Source organism: Mesoplodon mirus (assembly GCF_964341445.2).
Source record: "Mesoplodon mirus genome assembly, chromosome: 1".
Classification (NCBI taxonomy): Eukaryota; Metazoa; Chordata; class Mammalia; order Artiodactyla; family Ziphiidae; genus Mesoplodon; species Mesoplodon mirus.
This window is the reverse complement of record NC_138976.1, coordinates 75,245,371-75,270,322: the sequence shown is the minus strand read 5'-3', so window position 1 is coordinate 75,270,322 and position 24,952 is coordinate 75,245,371. Positions and strand designations below refer to the sequence as shown.

General features: G+C 45.5%; 1 protein-coding gene across 1 annotated transcript in view; it reads left to right on the top strand.

Moving 5' to 3' along the window:
- Nucleotides 1–24,952, top strand: part of DMRT1 (doublesex and mab-3 related transcription factor 1) — a gene marked incomplete at both ends in the record, with an annotated part of 100,870 nt that overhangs the window by 35,654 nt on the left and 40,264 nt on the right. Inside the window, 2 exons of the mRNA XM_082625963.1 lie at nt 4,307–4,593; nt 24,623–24,770. Of these exons, the coding sequence (XP_082482089.1) occupies nt 4,307–4,593; nt 24,623–24,770 (435 nt within the window). The remainder of the gene's footprint in view (nt 1–4,306; nt 4,594–24,622; nt 24,771–24,952) is intronic.

Genomic DNA, 24,952 nt, shown 5'->3' with positions numbered 1-24,952 from the left:
AATGGTCCACATAAACAAAAAATTTTTTTTTAAATCGGCCACACTAAACAAAAAAAACACCTTATGATCAAGAGTAAATGATTTCTGCATTACCTGCTCCTCTTGATAGTCCAGAAGCCTTATGAGGAATAGTATAGTTTGTCACTATACTAGCACTTGAAAGGGTGAATTAAGCTTTTGTGGTTAGAATAAATGAAGAAAGCCTGGGTGTGAGCCATGAAAATCAGAACCATCTGGCAGCAGTATACACACAGTACCCACAGCTTGTGATCCAAGCTCTGCAGTGATTTCTGTAGAAGCCCAACGTCTTTATTCAGTGGAATTCATTTGTATGCTCTTACTTGGTAGCCAGTCAGGGCTGTCACAATAATGCAGTCAGGAGTCACATATTTTTAGGGATAATTTATAGAGCAGTTGCTTTGAATCTTTAAACTAGTGGTTCTCCATCTTTTGAGCACATCAGAACCTACTGAAGGCTTTGTTGTAACTCAGGTTGCTGGGCCAGCCCTCAGAGTTTCTGATTCAGTGGGTCTGGGGTGGGTCCGAGAATATCCATTTCTACAAATTCCCAGGTGATTCCAATGCCACTGATTCAAGGACCACACTCTGAGCACCACTGGATTAGACACATAGTTTGATGGATGTTTATTTCAGCCTTGGGAAGTTTCCACTTACTGGTAGCACGCACATAAAGGCTGGGAGGCATAAAGATGTTTTGAACATTGACCAGGAATTTTAATTTGGAGCTTTAAAATACGGTTTGGTGGTTTATAAAATAAGCATTTGGTAGTTCCACATGTCCCTGGAATGGGTGCCCTCTCCTAGTGCTTTTTAAAATGTCACTTTTTGAGAGTGCTTAAACATTTAAAGAGTCTAAAATATTTAGGCATTTACTCATAAAGCTCAAATGATTTTTATTGTTTATTTAAATGCTAGTATGAATCGAAACTTTTCCAACATATATCTTAATTTATTCTTAAAGGTCATTATAATTTGAAAGAGGGAATAAAATATGGGTAAGTAGAAAAGTGATCGCATTTTAATTAATTACAGTCATCTGTAGCAAAACAAATCCTTGCTTTGACCTGATGTAGCATTTTATTTGAGGTTTACTCTGAAATTTATTGAAGCCATGCTCTTGGTACTTTGAGGATTCTGACTGACAACATTTTGTTTCTGGGTAAACTGAGGCCTGATTAATGGTCCTGACTAAAGTTATGATGTAGAAATTCATGAACCTGTGTCCTGATCTGAGAATGCTCGTGTCTTTGGGTTTCTGTTTCATTCTTTGCCTCCTACTGTATTTTGTTTTCTTTATCAAGAAGTTTGCTTTTGAAGGGCAGGCCCTAGGGCTATCCAGTGTTTTTCAACTGCAGGGATGGGGATGAACGTCTACAATGCCTTCCTAAATGCCTATGAGATTGTATACGGATGTCCCACTAATGCTTATGACTGGGTGGTAAGAGTATGTCACTCATTCCTTTTCTGATTTAAATAACTATATAACTTATTATTTTTTGTGAAACTTGTATTGCTTTTGTAATCAGGTTAACATAAAGACATGACATTGAAAACAAAAGAGTTAGATACAGAAAACCATCTATTTTGCCACTACCTTGGTGTTTAAAATAAGAGATAGACCAGTGGGAAAGTTCAGGAGGAAAGAATTGCAGGTGCCTTCTCTTGACACAGGTAGAGGGATGGAATTGGAACTTTTCATCTTGTTAGCTGGGAAGAGGAGGAGAGAAGAAAGGAAAGAGATGTATAATAAGAGAGTGGCCCTGACAATGCATCGCCAGGAGCCCTAGGTGGACGGACTTGCTACCCCGTCAGAGAAAAGAGACTTCAGTGCTGACTATAAAATGAGGCTGTAGAAACACATTTTGTTGTAGATCTCTCCCAAACCTTCCAGAGCATGCACGTGTAGTCATGCCTTCCCCACATTCAGTCAGAGGACACTTTCCGAGCACCTGCTCTGGGCCACGTGTTGCTAGTCCTGGGAATTTCTCTCCACAGGCTTCTCCCTGCCTATGTGTGTTCAGCCCTTCTCTGTGTTTTAAAAATGAAATAACAATATCTTATTACTCCCTGGAGCTTCTAGTTTTTCCTCGTATTTATTTTGATGACAGGCTACTTGAAAAAACACTCTTCATTGATCCCTTCTGCAAATATTTACCCCCAGGTGTCCCGCAGTGTGCTCAGCACGGGGGATGCACGGCAGCGCTGCTCACTGGGTCGTCCCTTCCGACCAGACAGAAGGCTGTTCACCATCAGAGAGAAGGCTCTTCACCGTATTCATCTGCTTCCTCATCGCTCACTTGCTCCTTTATCTCTCGAAGGCTTCTGCTTCTCCAACACTGTGCTAAAACCACAGGGCCCTAAAGACCCAGCCCTCTATGGGTCTTTTCCAGAACTAATTTTGCTTGATCTCTTAGCCGGGTCGACACTGCAGCCTGCCCCTCTGCCTTCCCTGTCGAATTTGTCCTCTGTGGCCTTGCGTTCTCTCCTCCATTCTCCAGGGTTCTGGCCTTGGCGCTCTTTTCTCCTTTCAGAACATACTCTTCCGTAACAGCTCCCTCCTCTTCCCGGATGCAGCCAGCATCTCCCCGTGGTGACTCCTGGATCTCAGCTTCTAACCTCAGCCTCTCTCATGAGCGCAGGTGTCGAGTTTCTCGGCCTGGCTCCTCTCCCCCATGTCCGTGCCCCTCTGGCCCCTTGGCGTGATGAAGCAGACTTACCACCTGCATCTCTGCTGCCACCCCAGGCCTCCTGCTCTTCCTCTTTGGCTTTTCCTGCGTCTCGCGTCCTGATGCCCCTCAGTCCTGCAGTTCTCTTGAGCTCATCTCCCCACCGTGTCTCTGGTATTTGCAGTCTGCTGAGTCTCTCCCTGACTGCTTCAGTGGCTGCCTGGTGGCTCTCCCTGCCTCTGGGCTCTCTTCCCTTTGCTTGTCTTAAGAATTGCCATCAGTTGAACCACTCCAAAGCATAGCTCTGATCCTCTGTGCCCCTTGCTCAGATATCCTCAGTGGTTCCCACCACAGCCTGGAAAGAGTTCAGAGAGCTGGCCTGAGGCTTCCCCTCGCCTGGCTGCAGCCCGCCTGTCAGACTGGCCCTCTTTTGCCCTTTTCACAATTCTTAACGCGACAGCCCTGTCCATCACTCCCAAGGTCCCCTCCCACTTTCCTGCTTCCATCCCTTTGTCTTTGCTGCCCTGTTCTCAGTACTCTCTTTTTCTCATTTTCACCTATTTCCTGCTCCTCTTTTAAAGTACAGCGCAGGTGCAGTTTTTTTCTATGACGGTCTCTGTAATTCCTTTCTAGGTTGCATGTCATCTTTCCAGCCTTTGAGTTTCCATAAAAGTTTATGGGTATTCCTGTATGAGCGTCCTTGTTATAATTTGTAATCCCGTCGTCCATCCTATACTGTAGACTCCCAGTGGGCAGGGGCAACCTGATACCTTGCAGCCATTTTAGGCACTTGGCCAACTCTTAGAACATTGTTTAATAAATGTCTATTGGAGAGATGACGTAGGAGTCCATTCAGTTGTTTATTGGAATTGACAGCTTAACATCTAGACCCTGGGTCGGCAAACTTCAGCCTGCGGATCACTTTGGCCCACTGCCTGTGTTTGTGAATAAAGTTTTATTGCAACACAACCACGCAGCAGCCTGTACATTCTGCAGAGGAATGGCCACAAAGCCTAAAATAGTTACTAACTGACCTTTTACAGAAGTTTGTCTCCCAGGGTCTATACCATTGTCCAGACTTCAGGATTCAGTATCAACGGTTAGAAGGAAGTGAAGGAAGCAGTGTTTTCTTAAACTCTTAGCCTCTTGCTTTGGCTCTCGGATATATCTGTGTGGACATACACATAGAAAGGGCACTAGGATTTTTTATTACTTTATTTAAAGTGAAATACAGTTAATTTTGTTGTAAGACTGTTGCAGACAGCCAAGTTAACTAGATTTGATCTCTAATTTCTTGACATTAGGATAGGAATGTCTAGGTAGAAGTTAGACCTGGTCAGGCTTTATGTGATTAAAAAGACCCCTGCCTAAAATGTTTTTGGTATTCTCAGTAAAAATAATCACCAAGGGTCCGCCAGCTGTGCCGCCAGAGTTACGCCAGCCATAGGAACCCTGCTGTATTCCGATCGCAGGAGCTGCAGCATGCCCAGGTGCCTTGGTCTAAAGCTCTGCGGATCTTGAGGAGGAAGGCCATACGTTGGCAAGGTTTAGAGGTAAAGTTCTGTAGGCCCCCATATTAATACCATGTTGTCTTTTTCTTTCTTTCTGTTTTTTCTTAGTAGAGGGCCGGGTGGTCATCCAGGATATTCCTGCTGTCACCAGCAGAGGGCATGTGGAGAACACACCTGACTTCGTTTCCGACTCCACCTACTACAGCAGCTTCTACCAGCCGTCTCTGTTCCCTTACTACAACAACCTGTACAACTACCCGCAGTACTCCATGGCCTTAGCCGCTGACTCCCCCTCCGGGGACATGGGAAACCCTCTCGGGGGCTCCCTTGTGAAGAACAGCCTTCGGAGCCTCCCAGCCCCGTATATGCCCGGTCAGACAGGAAACCAGTGGCAGGTAAGATGTTAGCAGGGAGTGAACTGGGTATGTGAAAACCACACACGTAAGCACACATGCACAGACGTGCACGCCCAACTCAGCACACATGGGTGCCATTATGCAAAACGTGTAGAAAGTTTTCACTCTACCCATAACATCATTTAACCCCAGAGGTTGACTGCAAGGAGTTGTAAAGAAATATGGCTATATTTGTTTCTGTTTTCAAATTTTACCTTTCTCATCCTTCGATGTCATTTTGCATAAATACCCAGTTGGCCAGAATCAGCTTCACAAGTGGCTTATGTAAGAGGCCCCGTTTCCTCTAGCCTTATCCCCACTCTTTAGAGCAGCTTAGAAAATGCTGGTTGTGGCCTTCTGGGTGGCAGTAATCCCAGTGATGAATTTTGACCCTGGAAGGGAGATGTGTTCTGATCTGTATGTTTGCATGGAAGGAAGGTGAGAGAAGAACTAGGTCACTGCTGTGCTGGGCCAACTGGAGAGCATTTTCAGCTGGGAATGGAGGTCAGTCTTTCATGTGCTAAGTATGTGCTTCTGAAATAGTGTGCCATCAAGAGCTTTTACTATTTGGGATAAAACAAAGCATTTTGCATTATCAGGGAATGTTTATTCAGCACTGTTCTGCTTCCTCAGTTTTCACCATTTCTATCATGCCAATGTATCAGCAGCAGATTCAAGGCCTGGAAAGCATTCACAGGCTGGATTACCATGTTGTGGGAATGTGCATGCATGAGCACTTAGACTCTGCTCCTCCAAGCCCCCCTCCAACTGTAAGACACCAATTTTGAGAGAACTGTTCTCATTTTGGATGCATTTACTGTGCTTGGGCTTTCCCAGCTAGGCTTTGATTCCAGCACAATGCAATGTATGTATGTGGGAGTTTAGGGTAATTGACCTTCTTATACTCACTTTTAAAAAATGTGCATTGACGTTTTCCTCAGAGCAGTTCTATTCCATTTTGCATTTGTAGATGTGGGGAAGTTGTTGATATTCACATCACCCCATTTTTGGGGCTCTCACACTAGCCTTAGGGATCTGACCTCCTAGGCATGTTAACGTGTCAGCTTTAATTCCCCGAGCTAATCATCTTCATAAGTTTTCTATGCATTTTAATTTTAGAATCAGACTTTTTAAAAAGACGTTGGAACTGAGAGGTGATATGAGTGTAAAGGAAATGCGATGATTTATGGATCTTCCAGCTGGGCCCCTACAGGCCTTTCAGAGTGCCAGTTGGATTTTATGATTTGGGGCAGGTTTTAGGTTGATTTCTGTTAGAGTGTCTCCTCTAAGAAAGGAGAAAGAAGTATCTTATGGTTCTTAAAAACCAGCTCATCCTACAGACTCCCATGAGCCAGGGACTACTACTGGAGCATCCTGGTTTTCTGGCTACTTCCAGCCTTTAAGGAGAAATTAGGGAAGGTCTCTGAACCTGTTGGCTTATGAGGAAAAGGATGAGAAAGAAAATTCTTAAGTGTCTTATGAAAGAAAGAGAGCTCATGATCAGCTGCATCAGAAATCTTCTAAGTTAATTTACCCTCCCACTCTGTCAGGATCTTTCCAGTGGTGTAAGATGGCTGACACACTAATGTTTGTTCTTAACTCCACCTGGAAGACCTGGGGAGGGTGTAGCAGAAGACTTGGATTTCCTTGGAGGTCTCTTGCCAAGGTCCACCCTCTGGGGGACCAGGGACAGCCAAGAGGAGACATTCTCTTGGGCAGCAGCGTTGCCTGGTTTTGGAGCGCTGCCTCAGCCGCTGTGTACAAGGAGAGATGCCCCTAAGGGCAAGTTCTTGTACCCCTGCTGCCAAGGGTGAGAGGAAAACTGTTACCCAAACTTTCTTAGTCATGTGGGGGGCCTGCAGTTTTCATGCTGTTGGCGCCTTCTCTAGAACCACCGCTTACTAGACTGGAGAAAGGGGCCCCTGGTTAGAGGCCCAGGAGAGAAGCCGAGGCCTCATTTAACATAAGAGTTTGTTTTCAAGGAGGTCTGGGCTCAAGTCTATTTCCTAGCCAGTTTTCACCACCGGTAATATATGCCCATCTAACGGATTATTTTGCAGAAGTAGGTCCTTCTCTGCTACTGTGGTTGATGCCTGTTCCTCTTCGTCAGTAATAACACCCACCCTGATAATTACCATTTGTGGAGCAGTGAATCCTCCCCACAGCCCTGGGAGGCAGATGGTATTGTCCCCTTTTTACAGGTGAGGACATGGAGACTCAGAGGGCCACCACGGTCACACAGTCACCAAATGGAGAGCTGGAGTTTGAATCTATAGCTGTCTGGCTCCAAAGCGTGTTTCCCAGCACTGTCTGGTTAACACTGGGTCTGCAACAGACTCAGAGCTACAGAGACGGCCATCAGTTAAGTACGAATACTGACACCCTCTTTAGCTCTTTAGGGCTTGGAATTGCTACCTGTGTCCTTTGCTTTTTATTGGGGGTCTTCTTGGATCCCTCTTCTGATTGTCTCTCTTCACTTGTGGAGGTTAGAAAATAAGCAGAAAGTTCTAGAACAGTGCTGAGGTATGGTCACTTCAGATAGTGGAGAACAGAGCCCCTGACACTTCCCTGAAATTCTCGGTCTTGGCCATTAGTGTTTAAAATATGCTGAATTCCTTGCAGTTTGGAAGTTGCTTTTGGAATCTGCGTACGGATTTTCTTCTTCTCTCTTTTTTTTAAATTTATTTTTTATTTTATTTATTTTTGGCTGCGTTGGGTCTTCGTTGCTGCGCGCGGACTTTCTCTAGTTGCGGCGGGTGGGGGCTACTCTTCATTGCGGTGCGCGGGCTTCTCATTGTGGTGTGCGGGCTTCTCATTGTGGTGCGCGGGCTTGTCTTTGTTGCGGAGCACAGGCTCTAGGCACGTGGGCTTAGTAGTTGTGGCACGTGGGCTCAGTAGTTGTGGCTTGCAGGCTCTAGAGTGCAGGCTCAGTAGTTGTGGCGCGTGGGCTTAGTTGCTCCGCGGCATGTGGGATCTTCCCGGACCAGGGCTTGAACCCGTGTCTCCCACATTGGCAGTCGGATTCTTGACGCCTGTGCCACCAGGGAAGCCCCCAGATTTTCTTTGAATGTGATTTCATAAAGCATATGTAGGCACCCCTGCACTGTGTGTGTAACGTGAAAGGTGATCCAAACAATTGAGATAAGGCGGCTTGACCACATGGCCACTCCATCCCTTCTAAGTCTGACTCAATCTATTTCCTAGCCAGTCTCACCATTGGTAATATATTCCCATCTAACAGATTATTTTGCAGACATTTTACGAGTCTGTGGATTAATCTTGTAACCAGACCTGGTACCGATCTTGATTTACAACCTTATAGTCACACCCACAAAAATTATTTCTCTTGGAAATAAACTCTAACGTTAAAAATAGAAGAGCCAACATCCATATAAGCCATCATTTTGCAAAAGGACTGGTGAAAGTCAGTCCAGTGATGGTCAGTCAGTCCAGTGATGTTCAGAACCGAAATGGATCTTACAGAGGTCCCTTTCACCCCCATCCTGCTGCAGGGAAGACTGAGATCTGGAGCTGGGGGATCTGCTCAGCACCCACAGCACCCACAGCTAGTTGATGACAGAGCCTTGTCCAGAAACCAGGCCTGTAGATTTAGGGAAACAGTACTGTGAGTTTTGAGACACATGGAGTCTGGTGCTTGGAGTTCTATATTCAATTCTAACTTGTGATTTAACTGTTTTGTAGCCTTGAGGAAAATACTTAACCCTCTGAAACTCAGTTGTTTTGTCTGTCAAGTGGGCATAGTACCACCTTCACAGAACTGTTGCATGAATATATAAGGCAGCATAATGACTGAAGTGTATGTGGAAGTTTCTGTGTGTACCAACAAATGCTATACTGATATTAACTTCTTGTGAATTTATTTCATTAACCATTATTTTCTCTTGGCCCTACTCTTTTCTGAAATCTATTTAATTTTCAGCCTTTTGTTCATCTGTATTTTAGTTAGCTACCTCCGATCCCCTTTGTAATAAGGTGGGGTATACATAATGCACATTTTTGTTATTGTTGAAAGACCATGACGTGTGAATATGGACAGAGTATGAATGTATACAGAATAATTTTTATCAGGGATGGGGAAGAATTTGATCTACTTAGGAAATTGAAAACTGGAAGCATAGACAAAGATTATGGCGTAAAATATGTTTATTAAGATGTGTGTTATAAAGAAGTATTAAATAGAAAACACCTACAAATAATACCTACAGCCAATGTTTAAGGGATAGGAACTGTACAGCTCACTTTTTCACCAAGTCACTATGGCAGAGGTATAGGGAACAGTGATCTGGGGCAGGGCCTCCCCCTGACCTTGCTATTGTTGTTTCAGGAGGGCGCCCTGGCTCTGCTCTTCAGACAGTACCTTGCCCCCTTCTGGTGGAAGCCTCCTGGGGAGGGCAGGGGAGGGATCCTCTCTTGGTTGTAGCCATGCTTTCCTGTCTCCTTTTGGAAGGTGCCCCATAGCTGCACCTGGAGGGCAGTGAGCTGGTCTCTCTCACTGGACCTTCCCCCCAACCCGGTCTGACCCCAGCTCTACCTGAAGGGCCTGAATCTTAGGTAACATCTCCTCCATCTACTGTCTTGACTCTGTTGCTAGGACCTGACTTCCCTTCTAACTCTTCACCAGAGCGATAACTTTCATGTTATCCTCCTTCCCTTGCTGCTTTGGGTAACAGCATGTTTGGGGGGAGCAGCATGAAAAGTTTTCAGAACAAATAGCTCCTTTGTGATTCCTAGAAAAAATAGACTCTCGGGGCTTCCCTGGTGGCACAGTGGTTGAGAGTCTGCCTGCCGATGCAGGGGACACGGGTTCATGCCCCCGTCTGGGAGGATCCCACATGCCGTGGAGCGGCTGGGCCCGTGAGCCATGGCCGCTGAGCCTGCGCGTCCGGAGCCTGTGCTCCGCAACGGGAGCGGCCACAACAGTGAGAGGCCCACATACCGCAAAAAAAAAAAAAAAGAAAAAGAAAAAGAAAAAGAAAGAAACTCGACTCTAGTGGAGATTGTCATAATTTTTTAAAGCCAGACTTCTTAGAGATTAGTGGGGAGGGTACTGAATTATTTACAAAAAGAAATCATTTATTGCAGAGTTGAGATTTCCTGTAAGTCTCCCTATAAAGTCATGCAAGCCACAGATAATTATTGAGCACCTACTAAGTACAAAACCTAGTTAAAAAAAATAAAAAGCTAGAGCAGTCAACTGGGCCAGCATCCCAGAATCCCAAGGCTCTTTCGTGTTGATGCCCTGCATGCATGCTGAGAGCTGCTTTAATTGCTTTGGGTCTGTCTCCAGCCTCTGGAGATTTGTGGCCCAATCATAGATTCCTGTCATGTTGTGAAACAGGAATAACATTTGTGACACTGGAACAAACTCACGATGAATGGCTGGTTCCACTGACCAGCAGCTCAATTTCACTTCTGCATTTAATTGCCTGCAAAAGCTGTTTATTGCCTGGTACATTCCTTCAAGGCAACATTACCTCTTAAATAAACATGTTGTACCAGGTTGACAAGGGAGAGGTACATATCAAGTGAGCAGAAATAAATATGGAAGGACTCCGAGCTGTATCTGGGATCTCCTTTCAGTCCCCCTGGTGGGCACCCCCTTGACTGGCTTTTCTGAAGCTTGTGCCACCAGAGGTGGAGACAACCCGTTCCAGCCACAGTTGGGGTGTGGTCACATGGCAGCAGAGGTGATTCCTTCCTTCTGGTCATTCTTTGGGGCTCAATCTGAAGTGTCTCAAGATATGGTGGCCCATTTATGATTATGCACCTCACTGGAATGCATTCGATTATTAAATAAACATGCATCCAGGTCCCACCAGGGGCTAGGGATCTACCACTGAACCAAATGGACAAAAATGCAAAAAGTAGGTCTTGGGGGAAGGCTGTTATCACCTGGTACATGAGAAGGAGGTTGGGGATCATCTAAGTGCCCTGGCTTTGAAACTGAGACACAGGCAGGCAGGAAGTCAGAATCTGACCTAGGCCTTGGAGCACAGAGAACGGGCGCCCCTTGTGGGCATTACTGGGATGCGGCCCGTCAGGGCACTTGTAAACGCCGCCCCTCTTGACTGTGCTGCCTGCCCGCTGTTGTTCTCCATCCTGTACAGCGGCCTGCGGGGGCCCTGGTATTCACACTGCCTCCTCTTTTTTTTTTTTTTGTGATACGCGGGCCTCTCCCGTTGCGGAGCATCCGGACGCGCAGGCTCAGCGGCCATGGCTCACGGGCCCAGCCGCTCCGTGGCATGTGGGATCTTCCCGGACCGGGGCACGAACCTGTGTCCCCTGCATCGGCAGGCAGACTCTCAACCACTGCGCCACCAGGGAAGCCCAACACTGGCTCCTCTTTTTATGAGCATGGTTCAGTCGAGCCTGTTAGCTCGAAGAGCTAAGAAGTGACTTCTGGCGCGTGTGCAGTGCGGGCACAGCTGCAGCGCCTCCACGTCTGTGCCCTAGGGTCTCCCAGGAGGGTCCAGAGGTGGGGTGGGGGGATAGGAAGCCAAGGCTTAAACCGCGCTCCCCCTCCCAGGGACACAAATATAGTAGCCAACCATTAATTAGTTAAACCATTAATTTTTAGTATTTCTAAATTTTAAAGAAACAGTATGTCAGGGAGAAGGTAGTAGAATGCAAAATCCACATCAATTTTCATGACGAAGTAGGGGACTTCAGATAAATTTTGTGCTCACCTCAGGCCAGTAAGCTGCACCACCAGGCCCCCGGGGTAATGTGCATCTGGTCACCTCAGACTACTGGGTGATGCTGGCTGAGAAAGAGCAAGTGACTCCCTGAGGACCTGGGGCCTTTTTTCTCTGGGTGAGGTGCTCTCTCTACAAACACTCAGGTGATCCACTAGGCTGCCCCTCCAATCCCATCGCCCTCTTTGTCGGCTGAATAAACTAGCCCTGGTTTCCCTTCTTAGAGCAAACTGGTTATTGGCCACTATTTGTTGGTGAGCAGACACTGACAGGCTTTTAACTCTGGAAAGAAAAAGTTTTCAAGCATGTAGAAGAGGAATTTGTAAGGCTGCATTCAGTTTAAAGCATGTAAAGGAATCTCTTTCCTCAGGAAAAGGAAATTAAATTAGATGTGGTATTTGCCTTGGGCTATTAAGGCTAACCGCCCCCCCCCATTTGTTTTTTAAAAGGGAATTACAGAGACATACATTTCTGTTGATGTTGCTATAATGTGGTATATTTATTTTGTATCCGTTTACTTTTGTGAACTCTGTTAATGCTAATAATTTTATAGGCGCTTATTTTAGGGTTTCTAGATTAGATAGTCATTTCATAGAAAAATATTGATACTGACATTTTTTCCCCCTAAATACCTCCAAGTTCTAATTTATGTTCTTAGTGAATTATTCAGTTTAGATACCAGTGGTAGACAGCTGGTGTCATCTTGTTCCTTATTTTACTGGGAATGTGTTTTGCCCTTCACTGTCCTGAATGCAGGCTGTTACCTGTGCTGGTTTACAGAGAAATGAGGAAAAAAAGGACAAGGGTTTTTTTCTTACAGCTAAATTATTCAATTCAAAAAATTGTTTTTATCGGGCCCGTCCCTTTCCAACACTTTTGTAATGAAACGAGGATTTTTTTGTCCATAAATGCCCTTACTTGGCAATATAAAAAGTTGGCGACTCTGTTCCTGTCTCCTCTGCCTCCTTTTTAAAAAGTTATACTAGTCCGAAGACCAGAGAGAGTCTGCAAACCAAGGCACTGGCATTGTGTCACCATGACAACAGCGGGATTCTTTGGGGTCTTCAGTGTGCTGTCTTTAGCAGCTGTCTCAACCTCACTCTTTGCAGACAGGGTGTTGTGGTCTTTTCCTGTCTTTTAATCTCAGCCCTGTTAACGCCTTTATGCTAGTTCAGCATTTTGTGGGGCTCCCTCACATGTACCCCAAGTAGGTCCTGCTTTCTGGGACAGTGAGGACCCAGGGATTGGGCTTCCCAGCTCAAAAGACCAGTCTTGGAGAATCTTCCATTTAAATGTAAAAGTCATTACAGACCACAGGAAGTTTAAAGCCAGTGAAGTGAAGGTGTCAGGCTTTCCAAAGTTTGGGGTGGCATTGCCTCTACTATAAACTTTCCCTTAAATCGCCTGTCAAGTCTTAGCCACATCTGCAATCTTCTCTTCTGGAACATAATTCCTCATTAGGTTCTTCTCATTTAAGAAGAAATAATAAACCCAGTTCTCTTGGGCCTTTACATCATATTCCTACACCTGCAGGAGACAAGCTTTGTTGGCCAGGCACCGGTGGGGCAGCAGTGGGCCTGGGCATCCTGGGAAGCCCCCGGAGCTTTGCAGCACAGGAATGCAGTCCTCTCTTTCCGTTTCTAAACGACCTCCTTGTTGACACGCACTGTCACAGAGGAATTGCTATTTTGTCACATTCTAGATGAGTACCAGCCATGGGCACCACAGGCATCATCTGGTTTTTATTACACCTTTCCTGGAAGGAATGGTTGTTTTCTTGCACAGATTATGAAAGTTGAACGATTTGCATGCTTTGATCCTGCAAGAGGGCTGTTGTTTGCAAGAACTGGTGCCAGCGATAACAATATTCTTGGTGACTCTTGGTCTGGAACCAAAACTAAGGGAGGTGGTGGGTATTTTAGAAGCTGAACACAGATGGTGAGAGGTGGGGCTGAGGAATGCTCCTTCACTACAGCAGTGCACACAAGAGTCATTTTTGCAGAGCATTTTGGTTAAAATGTGGATTACAGAAGAAAATGGAACTGGCCTCTGGAAACCTGGGCACTGGCAGAGGCAGCTCTGACTCAGAGAGGATCTCGGGGAGGGGTTGGGCCCTGGCCCTCCTAAGGGATTCTCAGCCCAACTGAAGCAGTCCAGTAGCATCCCAGGAAATCCAGATGGAGGGTAACCTCGGGTCTTAGCACCCTTTGGGAGACTCCAGTGATTCCTGGGCCGTCCTGCAGGGTCATTTCTATTCTTACATGAGTTCGGTTTAATCTGGACTGAGTTGGGAAACCCTGGAAAGGGCTGGTCTACTCCAGGGACTACTCCATGATGCAGCTGAAGGCAGAAGGAAAGACATTATCAGTCTCTTGTGAGGTCGTTACACAATCCGATCTCTGACACAGTAGCATCAGGTTAGTAAATGATACAGTCCTTTGGGGATTCTGTAATCTGCTTGAAAATTAGATAATTAGGTCACAGTTTTTAAAAGCTTTCAGATTTGATTTAGTTAGGCTGCTGGCCAAAATCTTATCTATTTCCATTTGCCTTTTTAGTTTACTTTTTTTCCTAAGTAGATGTGAATATGATATAAAATCAGTTGCTTTTCAGAATGCTTATGTGTGTGCATGAGTGAGTCTCAGATTTCTTGCGAGTCCATATTTGTGTGGCCTGGTAAGTGGCCCTCATTAGTTGGATAAAGACCAAAATCAAGGGAATGCATAATAGAGGCTGATTTGCCCTATATTTGGAGATATATTAGGAATATGGTAGTAGAAGAACAAACAGAGTAGGGTTATGAAGAATGTCCATATTACAGAGTGTGCATAAGAAACCCCTTCCCGTATTTATCATTCATACCTCGAGTGCCAGCTCCGTGCCTAGCCCTGTGCTAGACTGTCCCCTCCAGTGCCAGCTCACAGTGGGTGGGTGAGAGAAGGAACACGTGTAATTCTCTGCTCGCTCCTGTGGTCAGAGTCTGGAGGCTCCCAGGGAGCTGTGGTGCTTGTGGAAGGTGAGCCCTGTGCAGTGCTGTGCCCAGGGACGAGGCGAGGCGGGGTGAGGACAAGTATTTTACCATTACTGTCGTTTAGCACTGCCGCTGCCTGGTGATAATTAGAAGCAGGTTGACTTCGTGAGGTTTATGAGCTTAGAAAGTTCTCTACTCCCTTACGGCCTGCACCCAGGACAGGTTACTGTCAGCGCCTCTTCTTGGGAGACCCCTGATCCCGAGGGCATCTCCTTGAGATGTACAGCCTCCTGGTGGGGGGAGTTGGTAAGAAGATTGAAGAACAGGGAAAAGGGGATGATTTCCTCGTTTCATTTTTCATTCCTTTTCACAAACACTCCTTTTGGCAGTTCTTAGCCAATACTGAGAGAAGGAGGGCAGACATAAAATTTCTATGTATTGGGTAGTGGTATGCAACCAAAAAGGGGAAGGAGCGTTTTCTCTGTCTCTGTCTCTGTCTGTCTCTGGTTGATGGTGTCAGTGTAGTTTCTTGACTTGCTTTTTCAACTTATTTAAATGTGAAAAGTAGAAACAATTCAGACAATGGATTTTTCTTTCAAATATCAAACATTTATATACTTAAAATAATTTTTGAAGTATATAATGGACAGATGTTTCTGTCTCCCTCTCTATGACTAGGTCCCTGACATACCTGTAAAAGGGCTCAGAGCCATGTGGTAACAAACCCAAAAGAGGGGTCCTTGGGTGTGACCACCGCCCTGCACTGAGGCCCACACAGCGGGAGACCCATAGGGGAGGGAGAGGTGCGACAGGACAGTTACTGGACAGCCTGGTGCTGGACCCTTCCTACCTGCTACTCCGCTCAGCCCTGAAACACGGCCGTGTCGGGGATTGGTATCCACTTCTGCGGGTGAGGAAACTGAGGCTCAGGGAGGTGAAGTAACCTGCCATATCACAGGCTGGCAAGTGGGGGGCTGGAGCTGGAACCCAGGTTTGCCTGGCTGACTACAGAGGGGGCACGTTTGCCCCCGTCTCTCTGCCCTCCTCATGGGGCAGCACACATTTCTTGGTTTTCCTGGTATGAAGCCCTGAGAGGTGTTACATAATGTTTTCTTACATCTTATGATATAAGATATTGTAAGATATGACATCTTACAAAATGTTTTCAGAGACTTGACATATTAGATAGGAGGAGAGTCCTAGTCTTGATAGTATTAACCACATTTAAGTCACACACCCAGGCAACAGATTTTTGGTCATTCTTGTGTCATTTGGTTACTTTTTTTCTTTTTGCGGTACACGGGCCTCTCACTATTGTGGCCTCTCCCATTGCGGAGCACAGGCTCCGGACGCGCAGGCTCAGCGGCCATGGCTCACGGGCCCAGCCGCTCCATGGCATGTGGGATCTTCCCGGACCGGGGCACGAACCTGTATCCCCTGCATCGGCAGGCGGACTCTCAACCACTGTGCCACCAGGGAAGCCCCCGTTTGGTTACTTTGAGGTGGGCTCTCCATCATGGTTTTGGAGTGGGAAGCACCTTTCCATGCTAACACACCGTGAATTGAGTGTGATGTGCCCGTCAACGGTCACCAGCCTGCATTCCAGTTTTTGATGCCAGTTTGGGTAAAGTACATGTGCGCATGTGCTTACACTTAGAAGGTGGCCCCAGACAGGCTCACCTTGCCCTCCAAGCTGTCTGTCATGTTCAGTACTCATAAGATACCCTTCACACTGCTGATTTATGCTAAAAGTATCCTAATGTTTCTGGCAGCTCATGTGTGACATGAATATAATCCATATTTCTTCGAGCGGCTAATCCAAGTGGCTTATTTCCTGATACTGCTGATAGGGCTATATCTCTTGGTGTCTCCGCCATTGAGATTCTGATGGTAACATATTGTTTGTGGGTCACTAGTTTTGTCTAAAACAGTAGGTTGGAACAGAGTAGCAAAGGTTAATTAAATTTGTCCATCAAGATGGGAACAAAAGTGGATGCCTCTGATACTTCTGGTTCTAAAATCAAAGTTCCTGAATGTGTGGTTGCAGGCATCTTTTCTTCTCATTTTCAGACCCCCAATTTGATCTTGGAACAGTGAAAACGTGAGGAGTTGTTAAAATCCAAAAGCAATGACTAGGTCTTTATAATAGGCAGGTGCCTTAATTTAAAATGGGAAAGGTGGCCTGGTTTAGTAGAGAGAAGCTTCTGAGGCTGACTTGCCTTGCATCCTGCCTTCTCTGCCTAATCCCTTGTGAGCTGAACCAGGGGTTTTGATGTCTTGGAGCAGGTTTTTCCTATGTTCATGATGATTACATTATGAGGACTCAAGTATCTACAGTTTCCTGTCCACCTCCCGCCTCCCCACCCCCCTTAGATGTGAGATGTGCAAGGTACATTTTCTCTGGAAAGTTACATTAAGAATGTCACCATTCCCGGGCTTCCCTGGTGGCGCAGTGGTTGAGAGTCCGTGTGCTGATGCAGGGGACACGGGTCGTGCCCCGGTCCGGGAAGATCCCACGTGCTGCGGAGCGGCTGGGCCCGTGAGCCATGGCCGCTGAGCCTGCACGTCCGGAGGCTGTGCTCCGCAATGGGAGAGGCCGCAACAGTGAGAGGCCCGCGTACAGCAAAAAAAAAAAAAAAAAAAAAGTCACCATTCCCAAAGCTCCCTTCACCTTTCTGCAGAGGTGTAATGTCATGCTGTTAGAGACTTGCGCGCTAGAGTGGAGAGTACTATGTCTTGATAGTTATTAACCCAATTTTAAAAATACAAACCAGCTCTTTTCACCGAAGCTGTTTCCTGTTGGCTTTTACGTGAACGATGCTTGCATTTCTGCCTGGCTCTGTGTGACTTCAGTTGGGAAGTCAGTCACACAGTTGGGTTTGGTTTCAGATTTGTGAATGAGACAAATAGAAGTTTCTAACCTAGGAGCTAGAAAATCCTGTGTAAGTTTGTGGTTTGGGAAAAATAAGGAAGGCACTGGGCTAGTCCCAGAGGCTCTTTCCACATGAACTGCCCCCCTCTCTTTTGTGAACCCCGAAAATGCATAAAACCCTCCCAGGTTCCAGGAAAAGGAACCATTTTCAGAGTTTGGCTTTTTCTTACTGTGTACCTATTTTTGAAGGTCCTTACTTCCCTTCACCTGATTCTTAGACCAATGTCTTTTAGACATTTTAGACCAAGACCCACAATAAGAAATATTTTACATTGTGATCCAGTATATTTTATACCTACACATAAACACAAAATTAAAGTTTCATAAAACAGCTCTTACCATATTGTATGCAGTGAATTCTCATATTTCTGTTTAACTCTCTTCAGTTTCATGTCCATACTGTTCTTAAAGATATATATATTTGCTGATTGCAGCCGCTGAATTACTTTGGGGCCCACTAAAGGGTCACAGTGCTGCGTATTGTAAAACACTGGCTAGAGGAGTAAGCTCTTCTGTCTGTGCCAGTGATGCCGATTGTGAGAACAACCAAGTGACAGAAGTTTTAGGAAGTTAGTTTGGGTTTTTTAAAATGTGGGGCTATTCGCATCTTTTTTTTTTTTTTTTTTTTTTGCGGTACGTGGGCCTCTCACTGTTGTGGCCTCTCCCGTTGCGGAGCACAGGCTCCAGACGCGCAGGCTCAGCGGCCATGGCTCACGGGCCCAGCCGCTCCGCGGCATGTGGGATCTTCCCGGACCGGGGCACGAGCCCGTGTCCCCTGCGTCGGCAGGCGGACTCTCAACCACTGCGCCACCAGAGAAGCCCTCGCATCTTTTTTTTTTTTTTTAACATTTTATTTATTTGTTTTTGGCTGTGTTGGGTCTTAGTTGTGGCGCATGGGCTCCAGAGTGCATGGGCTCTGTAGTTTGTGGCACACGGACTCTCTAGTTGAGGTGCATGGGCTCAGTAGTTGAGGTGCGCGGGCTTGGTTGCCCAGTGGCATGTAGGATCTTAGTTCCCTGACCAGGGATGGAACCTGCATCCTCTGTCCTGGAAGGCAAATTCTTAACCACTGGACCACCAGGGAAGTCCCTATTTGCATCTTAATTGTTTTTTTACTAAGGACAAGTGAAATGGGCCACTAATAAATGCAAGTGCAATCCTGGTATCATATGCCATTTCCATATTTTAAAGTTTATAAAGTGATGTGAATTCCTATATTATGCCTTCTCCAGGGTCTATGTTTTTTCCCATGGTTCATCTTACGGTGTATTTTATGTTTTAAAAATCTACTCTGGTATTAGTCCAGCCTGGAATTGAGCTGCTTTTCTTCTATCCTTTTTGAAAAGCTCACCCACACAAGTTTTGTTTTGCTTTCACTTGTGTCACAGGCTCTGAAGCTCTGGGAAACGTGGGGCTTACAATTTTAAACATCTTAGGTGTATCATTTCTTAAATTGTTTGTCCTCTCTGCCATACTGCATGCACATCTTCTTTCTGTCTCCTTTTTCCCCCTCCCACCTCCTCTCTGAGGAGGAAGAGCACCTCTTGCATTTCTGGACAAACAGCTCCTATGTTCTCCAGCATCTAAGTGCTGACCCTCAAACACAGTTCTTTCCCCCATTGAAGGAGTCCCCTTGGCTCTTCAGGAATCCCTTCCAAGGGCCTGAGTCCTCACAGGCGAGTCTCCCTCTGTTTGCTTTTCTCTTCCTGGCTCTAGGGAAGGGAGTGGAAGGCATTCCATAATATAGCACCTAAGAGAAAGTAAGGTGGGCCCAGCGGAGGAAGCTAACTCCTAACGAAGTTAGGGGAGAGAAAATAACCTCCAGGGGAACAGAGGGACAGGGAAGGAAGAAGGGAGGGATGGATTGTAGCTGTAGGGAACCTGCTTGTGGCACATGGCTCAGCATTGGATCTGCTGATGTTTCAGTAATCTCTGAAACGTGTGTATAACAGCAATCATTAAAAATAACTCCTTCCAGCTGCGATGTGTGGAATCCCAGAGGATGAATGTGCCTATTTAAGGAGGGGGATGGGCACTTGCCTTTCAGGGAAAGCACCTTGCCCAGGTCTAAGGTCCGTGGACTAGGAGCATTCTCAGTGTGCGATCAGGTGAGCTTGAGAACAGGCATTCCATTCAAATAGTTTGAAAAGAAACTTCTTTTAAAACTAAAGAAATTCTTTAATAAGGAGTTTAAAAAAGTCAGCCCTAACCTCCACTCTTAAGCTCACCAGAAGACCTAGAATTCCACAGCATGCGAAGAGCCCTGCTTTGTTTTATAAAAAGGTTTCTGTTCTTAAAACCAAAGGTTTATCCCACATGTGGCTTTTGCAATTAAAAGCCTGTAAGTCACATGTCAGTGCCAGCGGGATCTTCACGCTGTTTGTTTAAATATCAGACTTTGCAATTAGGAATTTTAGCCTATACAGTCACTCTTCTTATGAAGACCATCCCCTTTCTTTGCCGACTCTTAATTCTGTGCAGCTGAGCCCCACTTGAGACCAGGACTTGGTTTTCAGGAATCTCTTTTAGCTGTTCCCCGGATGGAGTGTTCGGTTCAGTGTGAGACCAGACTCTTCCTATCTGAAGTGTTAATAGACCACCAGTGAGTAGTGTTTGGGAATTTTTCTTTAAAGGAAGTGGGGTCTAACATTTTTACATTCTGTTGGGATTTTATCGTTATTATAAAAAAGGGTGACTGTGGTATATAAGAAGGAAACCTGTGGTTCAGATTCATTACGCTGTATGTTCTCAACAGTTTAATAAAATAAAACCCAAAGCTCGGGCTTCCCTGGTGGCGCAGTGGTTGAGAGTCCGCCTGCTGATGCAGGGGACACGGGTTCGTGCCCCGGTCCGGGAAGATCCCACATGCCGCGGAGCGGCTGGGCCCGTGAGCCATGGCCGCTGAGCCTGCGCGTCCGGAGCCTGTGCTCCGCAACGGGAGAGGCCACAGCGGTGAGAGGCCCGCGTACCGCAAAAAAAAGAAAAAAAAACAAAACCCAAAGCTCTTAGGTTTTCCTCCAGGGTTAATACTGACACCGCGCACGTTCTCCGCCAGCCCAGTTCCCATCCGTAGGTCATACTCTGGTTCAGAGACTTGGGGTGGGTAATAAGGTATAAAACATGTCTCTTGCTTGCCAGCTACCACATGCTAATAATAATAGTAACCGTAATGCACTGGAATCCTGGGCTTTTAGGTTTTACTTGGTTTGTTTAATTTAAAGGAATAAAAAATAAAATCTTGAGAAGAAGCAAGGCAGTATTGCATAAAGGAAAGAGAAGTTATATCCCTTCAGCAGAACTGAACAGTTCCTTCCATTTGTGAGCACCTTTTATCCTTCAGTAGAGCTTTGCTGTTTTAGCTGGAGGTGAGGAGCTGAGCACAAGGGGGTAGTTAGTATTCGGTTAGTTTAAAGCAGGTTTTCTCAAGCTTGGCGCCATCAGAATGTTGGGCTGGACAATTCTGTGTGGGGCTGCCCTGTGCATTGGAGGATGCTTAGCAGCGTCCCTGGTCTCTGTTCACCAGATGCCAGTAGCATCCCCCCCACACACCTAGTTGTGACAATTAAAAGTGTCTCCAGACCTTGCTAAATGTCCCCAGGGGACAAATTACCCCAAGCTGAGTACTACTGGTTTAAAATATCATACAACAGGATATTTCAAAGGTTTCCTTATTTACCCGTTTTTGTCTCAGCCCAAAGTCGCAGGCTGTGATTTTTTTTTTAAGTTAGAAGGGAGTAAGAAGTTATCTAGAGTTTTAAATCGCATTTTTCCACGCCTCTTTCTGGACTTTCTGGGTGAATCACTATTCAGTTTTTTGTGTGTTTTTTTGCGGTACGCGGGCCTCTCACTGTTGTGGCCTCTCCCATTGCGGAGCACAGGCTCCGGACGCGCAGGCTCAGTGGCCATGGCTCACGGGCCCAGCCGCTCCGCGGCACGTGGGATCTTCCCGGACCGGGGCATGAACCCGTGTCCCCTGCATCGGCAGGCAGACTCTCAACCACTGCGCCACCAGGGAAGCCCACGATTCAGTTTTAACTTCATGTTTCAGAGGTTTACATGTGCACTTTGAAATTCATCAAACCGGCCTTCTTTCTTATTTCCAAGTTGTTGTGCGGATGGTTATTTGTAGATTATTCTTCCAGTTGGGAGCTGGTGAAGCGATTGGGGGCCTCATTAAATTCACATTTTAATAATCTCAGGTGGAGTCTGACCCTTTGTATCTTTTTCTTTTGCTGGAGGTCTTTTATAGCTCATTCATCTAAGAATTCATTAGAGAAATCGAAAGTCTGAGTTCAGTTAACTCAATATCTATTTCCAAATAATCCTTGTTATTTGATGCTTTCTGAAAACAGAAAAGGAATTAAGGAAAAACAAACATATACATAGATTTGAAATTGTGTTTATTTTCCGGTAAGCTTAAGTTGAAAGACAAAAAAGAACTCTACAGTTTATCTGAATCTCTTTTTAAATATTATATTGTACATATTGGGATTGGCAGCAGTTGACCAGTCTGTTTCTCAGACTTAACCTTTTGCATTTTTTTAGTTGATACTGGGGATTTCATACTTCTCCGGGTATGGAAAATATGTAGGTAATCCTAGAACACTAGTTCTTAATCTTGGTGTCACACTGGAATTACCTGGGGAGCTTTGACAAAACCCAGGGCCCAGGCCACATCCCAGAGCAGTGAAGTCTGATGCTCTAGGGGTGGAGCCCAGGCATCAGTGCTGGGTCCCCACCTCCCCGTATTCTAGTGAGAGTGAAGGTTGAGGAGCAGGGTGCATTTTTATAAATAAAGTTTTATTGGAACATAGCCATGTCCATTCATTTACTGATTTGTCTAGAGACCCTGCAGCTTGTAAAGCCTAAGAAAATTATTCTTTGGCCATTTACCAAAACATGTTTGCCAATTCCTACTCTAGACTCACAGTGAAAACTTTTAAAAAGAGGTTTTACATAAAATTCATAGTAAAAGAAAAAAATCCAGTATTTTGCAGAGCCTTGCAGGGTCAATCCTGTCAGTTTTCTTGTACGTGGGAAAAACGTAAAAGCATTTTTCCTGAAGAACTGACTGGAAGATACTGTCAAGCTGAAAGGAGAAGGGCCCAACTCACCACCCAGAGCGGGGAGGCCCCTTGGGTTACATCACGGTGCTTTGTACTTAAAAGTCGACACTTAGCCCCTAGTTCAGCGTTCATTACTTAGACTGTGTGATTGACTTGACAGAGGTCTATAGAGGCAGAAATGGCTCTTGAATGCAAAGTGTGTCTGAGTTTGTTAGTCCTGCTGCAACCATGTTAGATGGCAGCAGACCCCTGAAGGAAATCCTTTAGTTCTGGGGAATCTCATATATAGAAAGAAAAAAAATGAAAAAAATTTTAATGTTTTTTACATCATTTCCACCTTCCCTCAGTTCCGGTGGAAAGTTGATGGTTGTAAAACAGTTGTTCAAAAGAGTTTTTTTAGAAGGTCCTCCTTTGGTCATGGCCCTTAAAGGCTCCAAGTATGAGAGAAAGGATAATTTATTCTAGTCCCTTGAGCAGAATCAGCATCTCCTGATTGAGATGCTGATTGAGAGCATGTCACACTGTGAGGTCCCCACCCCAGACTTGCTGAATCAGAGTCTACTTTTTAACAGGATCCCCTGGCTATTTGAATACACATTAAGAGAGCCCTCAGAAGCACTGGGCTAATTGATAACTGGGTCTGTGCAGTAAACTGACCATTGATCCTCACTTTAAATGATTTCACGGCTCCTTAATGGCTTCTGACTTGGGCTCACTCATTAAAGGCAGACGGTTTTTCCCCTTTGGCTATTTCCAAGTACAGCTTGCCTGCCCTCTTATTTAGTAAAGATTTATATAATGGTAGAAAATGAAAGTGGGGTGATTGAGTTAGAAGAGATAGCACTTTATATGCATCAGAAAAACAAACTAGAAAGGATAAAGGGAACTTGCCAGATAAACTTAACTTGTAAGGAAATAATCAAGTGGAATGGAGTCTTCTTTGCTTCTGCAAGAAGAAATAATCCACCCATTAGAACAGACATCTGCGCTGGGGAGCAGTTGGGAGGGTCAAAAATGAATCCCTTGAGCTTCTCAGATTAGCACAGAGAAATCAGGGAGTTAGGCCTTTCCACCAAGCAAAGCCATATTACTTAGGCCTATATCACTTGGGAAATTGTCCAGAATTTAGATGTTCATAGTAAATCTTGAGGAAGCCCAGTACCTACTTTTATCCTGCCAGGCTCTGTCAAGTTACTACTATTTTCTTTATCAAGTAGTATTCTAAAGATTTGATTGAAAAACGTGATTTTGAAATTATGCCTTAATTCTTAAACAGAATTGGTTTATCCTTGAACATTCCCTTATGTTGACTTTTAAAATAAAGTTAATACCACCTGAATTTAGTTTTTTAAAGGCAGTATACGTACTTGAAGTCTAGCTGTTAGTTGAGCTGTTCTTGCTGTGAAGATCTATCTGATCATGTGTTCAGTGCTCACTGTCGTACCAGGGTCCGTGCAGGATTCAGAACAATTCTAATGTTCATGGAAGTGGCCAGGAAGAGCCAGGAAAGCAAGAGTGGGGACCCCTTTTAAGCCTGGAGTTTCCATCTCCTTAGCTTTGAATGAGAGGTCAGGAAGCTACGGGAACTGCTCCTTACCTAAAAGCTGCCTGATGGTCCCAAAGGCAGGGTCTGATTGCCAGAAAAAGGCATGACTGCCAAGTGTCAGCTGCCACTACTGTTGGAGAAGCAGCATGTGCCTCCCTTCTGCCTACCAGATCTCATTTTATGTCCTATTAGCAGAATCCAAATCACCTCCAGAAGCCTGGTGACAGGAGCATCTGGAAGAAGCAGATCCCAGACTTCCGTTCCTTGCTACAGGGAAAAGCATAGGAGGGGGTGGGAATGGGCTCTGAGTGACAGACACGGCCTCGTGCTGACGACAACAGCTGACCCTCACACAAGGCTTGTGTGTTTTTTTTTTAAATATTCTCTTGATGTGAACACTGTAAGGTAGCCAAGGTAAGATGCTCGTTTTACCCAGGAGGAAACGTGAGGAAGTTAAATAACTTGCTCCTGGTCAAATGTGCTGGTCAGTGTTACAGGGGATTGTGTTGGCTCCTAAGCAGCGCTCTCTGGTCTTTACTGCCCTGTTCTCTTTTGTGCTTACTAGTCAAGCATCCTGCGACCAGATGGAATTAGAGGGGTACTTTAGAGGAGCCTCCAGCATCGAAAAGGCACCTCAGGCTGCACAGTTCTAGTATTTCTAGGGTCTGTGCACTGGAGGGGCATATTCATGGGTGAGGATACTTCCAACTTTAATAAGCTATTCCCTTAATTTAAAGAATTAGGTAATTCTTATAATAGGCAACTTCGGTTTCAATATATTCCTTCTTTTTTCTTAAGCAGATGAAAAACTCGGAGAGCTGCCACGCAGTGAGTTCCCAGTACAGGATGCATTCTTACTACCCGCCTCCCTCCTACCTGGGCCAGAGCATGTCCCAGATCTTCACCTCTGAGGACGGCCTCTCTTACTCGGAAACCAAAGCGAGTGGTAGGTACCTGGTTACACAGCCTGGGTTTGAAGTGGAGAGAGGCTACCTGCCCAGCACTGGGTCTCTGGTCCTCTCTAATAGCTTACCAAATAGCAGCTGTTGGAAAGGTTGTATAGTATCCTTTAAAGTATTCAGTTATGGAATGATTTTGCTTTGCTAGATTCTTAATATCATGTTTCTC